At 33.4% G+C, this 5000-nt stretch overlaps 1 protein-coding gene across 5 annotated transcripts in view; it reads left to right on the forward strand.

Moving 5' to 3' along the window:
* Positions 1 to 5000, forward strand: part of LOC125029486 (E3 ubiquitin-protein ligase LRSAM1-like) — a 22765-nt gene that overhangs the window by 17695 nt on the left and 70 nt on the right. For all 5 annotated transcript variants that reach the window (XM_047619393.1, XM_047619396.1, XM_047619391.1 and 2 more), the window contains exon 3: positions 1 to 5000. This exon is cut by the window's left edge and continues 87 nt beyond it; it is cut by the window's right edge and continues 70 nt beyond it. In XM_047619393.1, coding sequence (XP_047475349.1) covers positions 1 to 705 — 705 coding nt within the window. In that variant the 3' untranslated portion in view covers positions 706 to 5000.

Genomic DNA, 5000 nt, shown 5'->3' on the forward strand with positions numbered 1-5000 from the left:
ATGTTAGATCAGAGAGCAACATTAGCTGGTCTTCTCAAATCGCTGTTATCAGAGAAGAAGGAACGAGAAAATCAGCTAATAGAATGGTTTGGTCGTGTTGGGGACATGAGGTCTTCCGATACAAATGAAGATGATTTCTGGTTAGTGCAGTACCAGCGTCTTTTGGCCATGAAGCCAGCAGGGTTAGCAGAAGCGGAAGAGCAACTTGAACCAAAGGTTCGAGCTGTCCTTCAGGGTGCTCACGCTGCAGATCTCATTCCAGTCTTTGCCCGTCATAAGATTACTTATGCCGACTTACTCAACATGACTGAGGAAGATGCAGCTGCAATGGGAATAGGCCCTGCTACATATCACAGTTTGCAGCGTGCTCTGCAGATCCACTTGGCAGCATCAAAGTTGGGACCACAGAAACCATCAGCTCCTTCTGAAGAGGACATGCCGTATGAGCCATCTGCACCAGAGGTAGAATCTGATGAAGATGCCCCTTCAGCCCCTGCACTAGAAGACCTTGGTGAAGGAGCATCAGCCCCTCCACTAGAAGATCAGTATGTGGAGGCGGAATGTGTGATTTGTCTTGATTCTGGCTGTGAGGTTGTGTTTCTGCCCTGTGGCCATGTGTGTGCCTGTAGTAAATGCTGCACAACTATTGCAGTTTGTCCAATGTGCAGGTCACCTGTTATCAGCAAGATTTTGCTTACGTATTAGGTGTTTACAAATTCTATTAATCTTTAACTAACCCTTTCATGATTTCTTGTAGTGAAGCACAGACATTTTAGAGCATTTACCCTTGTGGAATTACGGAAATTGTTTTCATGTTACATTTTGCTTTACCTGTGAATTATATACTATATGAATTTAAAGAAGATATTGACTGAATTTCAGATATCTTACCAAGGATCATATGTAACAAAAATTACATCAAAGAAAGCTTTGTTTTCATTACATTTTTGAAAACATACAAAGTGAAAATTAACAGTACAGTTGTGATTTGTTCCAAAAATTCAAAAAACCTAAAGCATCTTCTGTGTTTGACTCTGTGTTTGTACTTATTAAGATATCAAAATCAATTACCTTTCAGAGTTGCTTGTTTATTCTGAAAACACACACACACACACACACACACACACACACACACACACACACACACACACACACACACACACACACACACACACACACACACACACTCACATTTATAGTGTATTTATATTCATACATGCACATACATTAAAAATCATATTCACAGTCATGCACGGATGTATGTGGGTATATATATTTAATGACAGATTGTTCTCTATGAGAATGTACCTCAAATTTCTGATTGTCAGCCAGATGTTGGATTGAACATACAGTGCAAAACCAACTTTCTCTTGTGATGATGTTGCTTGTCCTTCTCTCCTCTTGAAATTTAGAATTGCCGTAGTAACCCTATCTGGCAACGTCTGTGTAGGAGTTTTGAATTTAGTAGGAGCCAGTTTTTACTATTGTCACTGTTCAAGGTTAGGACGTACAATTTTTCCACATTCTAGTGTATGTATGTAATTTTTCATGATAGGTGGCAGAGTTAGTAGAAGAAAGGATTTCATGTCCAGTTAATGTAGGAGAAACTTAAAAGATATTTGTGTTCATTTTTTGTATAGATATTGGATCAAAAATATTATGCATAGAAATTGATATTTATTTGATTTTTTAGGTGTAGTGAAAGATTTTTTTTCCCCTATATTTGAGTAACTGCAAGTAAATGATGATAAATAGTCATAGGATATTTTGTTTCTTTTCTTTTTTTTTTTTTTTTTTTTTTCTTTTTTTTTTTTTTTTTTTTTGTATATATTTTCAGTTAGAAAAAAATACTTTCATGTTACATTTTAGGGTTTTAATGGACATGAAATTTATACAGTTACAATGCAATATGAATTGGCTAAAGTGTTCCACTGTTATATTTAGAATGCTGTCTTTGTTAGGACTTTTCTTTAGCACCATAAAAACAGTGGATAAAGGGACCGTCCCAAAAAGTGGGCGGAAAAGGAGTAGTAGAGATATGAAAAATAGTCCTACTGATTTACTTTAATTTACATGTTATTTGATGTTTATAATTTTGGTAAGGAGCTCTTCTGTTTATGGAGAACTTCTGTTTATTCATTTATTTTTTATATATGTCCCAAACTACTATTCTCAACTTACGTAATGTATATGATGAAAAATAATCGGTATAAATGTTATTGATATCCAAAGATAAAAATTTGATTTATTTTCCTCAAAAGTAAAATCTAAATAAAATAAAAAATCCCCCTTGTTATTTTCTGCACATTTTTGCAGAAATTAGATTGAAAGAAATATTGCAAATATTGTATAGAGGCTCAAAAATTGTGGTTAAAAGATCATTTTTTTCAGTATTTCAGTTTTTATAATTTTTCACAACTGAAAATTTATTTTCTAATAACCATAGAAACTGCACTCATTTCTCTTTCAAATGCATTTTTTTGCACGAAGATATGCCAATTGGTTGCCAAGTAATATAAAAAAGAGTTGACCCCTGTGGGAAGGGGCTAAATCCTAACAACTGTTGTATAAATGCAGGAACTCTTTGTCTCAAACTACTTATGTGTGTTTACTTACATGTACATGTGTTTGCATTTGTGCCTGTATGGATTTACATGTATACATATGTGTATACATATGCTTATGTATACACATATGTGAACATGTGTACTTGTGTGTGTAAATGTGAGTACATGTGTATGTGAACATATACATGTGTACATGTGAGTATATAAATGCATACATATGTATATGCATATATGTGTGTATTTACATGTATACATGTTACATGTATGCCTGTGTAAATGAGTACATTTATGTACATGCTTATCCAAGAAGTCATGTATAACATACATTTCTGGTCCTTAGTGCATTTATGTTTGAGTGTCTGTACTTGAAAACGTGTTCACAAGTGTGTACATGTGCATTTTTTGGTAATATCACTTTCCTATATATTGTACACATTAAAGTCAACTTGTCTCTGCCTCTTTATTTATCTATTTATTTTTCTTATTGTTGTTTATTTCATTGTAAATCAGTTGCATTAAAAGGAATCTATTATAAAAAGACACTTCTGCTGCCTGTGATATGTTTCAGTAGGTAATGTTAAAAGGCAATGCTTTATTTTGTGCTAATAAATACACCATCTGTTGTTTGGTTTGGAGCTATACCCTTGTTATGGTGGCCAGTTTCTTACTTTTGGGACGTAAGAATCAACTGGGAAAATCTTCCCTTGTGTAACACCTCAAAACTGGTTATAACTCTTCCCCCACCTGGACCCTGGGAGTGGTCCCATTAAGTGCAATCGGTTTTCAAAACTAAGTATGATCAGTCATGTTCTCTTTGTGTTTTGTCGTAATGTATATTGTATATGACTTTATTATTATCATTTTTTGAAAAAAATATATACAATATGGTTATCATACTGTCACAGGATAATGCAATGGTTAAATGGTATTTGAAGTAAAATATGAAGACTGGGCAGAAATAACCTGTGGGTCTCTGAGGGCGGGGTGGTGCTCAATTTGCTGTGTAATAGATTGGTTGAAAAGACATGCCTCATGTCAGGTAGACGAAGTGGCAATCCTTAATAATCCTCCATCAGGATGACTAGATACCAGTGATGGATCTATTAGAGAACTATTTGCTTAGTGAGTTTTTACTGTCTGTTTTATTATTATTGTTAATGTAATATAAATTGAGTGTAACAGTGTGTCTGCAGTGATTTTGCTGGCGTTGCAAAGATTGACATCAAAATAGGGTTTAAAGCTATCCTTTAGAGATAGATTTTAATAGGATCTGTCTCCTAAATCATTAGTAAGAAATTCAAAAGGTGCTTTTGACTTTCATTAAGATGAAAAGAGTATTCAGTTATTTAGATTTGCCATTATTGTTCAAAAGTGTGAAGGAAAATCATTCAAAAATCTCTAATGGCATTTAGCAGGTTGAATATATCATGGTCACTTCCTTAGTATTAGTACAAATGCATCATATATCTGATTTAGGCAGTGAATGCCAGATTGATTTATCAGTATTCTGGAATATTGTTTTGTTTGCCTATGTTTTATGGCAGAGGTATTAATAGAACATGAGGTTATATTGATTTGTAGGAACAAGCTCATGTTAAGTTTTTGTAGAGCTTATGTGAGAATCATGAAAGTTTAAAAGCCAAACATAATGAACATAAAGAGGGAATCTTCCTAATATTCATGATGAAAAAAACCCTGCAAATTATATGTGATCTCTTTTGTTTCTTTACATTGATCTGGTTCTTTTTTAAAATAACAGTGCTAGTGTGTAAAGCTGTACAGTTTATATTTGTGATTTCAGAGAAGTGTCATAGTAGCTGATATGATAAGCTATGTTAGTTTTGTACTCTTTACTCACAGAGCAACTGAAAATGAAAATTTGCCAGAGCATTTTGTTAATTTTCTAAAGATATACTTTATTCAAAATAGTCCATTTATTATTCCCTATTATAGTTCCTTTTCATTTCCTTTTTGTTCCGGTCTCTGTCCGTTCCCCCTGTGTTCCTGTTATTTTCTTTTTACTTATGCTCTCCCAACCCCTTCATACTCTACCATACCTCACTGTCTATGTGTGAATATTTGTTATATATATTGAATTATATTACTGATATTCAAAATGTAAATCTTTCATATATGAACAGTATATGAAAAGTATATAAGTTGTTTTATCTTGTTAGAGGAAAATATTTAGTTGTGTCAACAATAGTGTTATATTCTTGGTGTAATATCCATACTTGTGATTTGTGATATTTGCATATAAAGGCCCTGATAGCAAGGGTTATACAACAAAAGTTTTGTTTTGTGATTTTCAAGGCTTGAAATCATTTTTACATCTGATAAAGTGAGACAGAACAAAGTTATTACAAACTTAAGGAGTTATTTACCCAGACTGGAGAGCATTTGTTTTAAGAATTTGTATTGTGCTTGTTTCAT

Source organism: Penaeus chinensis, chromosome 10, assembly GCF_019202785.1.
Source record: "Penaeus chinensis breed Huanghai No. 1 chromosome 10, ASM1920278v2, whole genome shotgun sequence".
Classification (NCBI taxonomy): domain Eukaryota; kingdom Metazoa; phylum Arthropoda; class Malacostraca; order Decapoda; family Penaeidae; genus Penaeus; species Penaeus chinensis.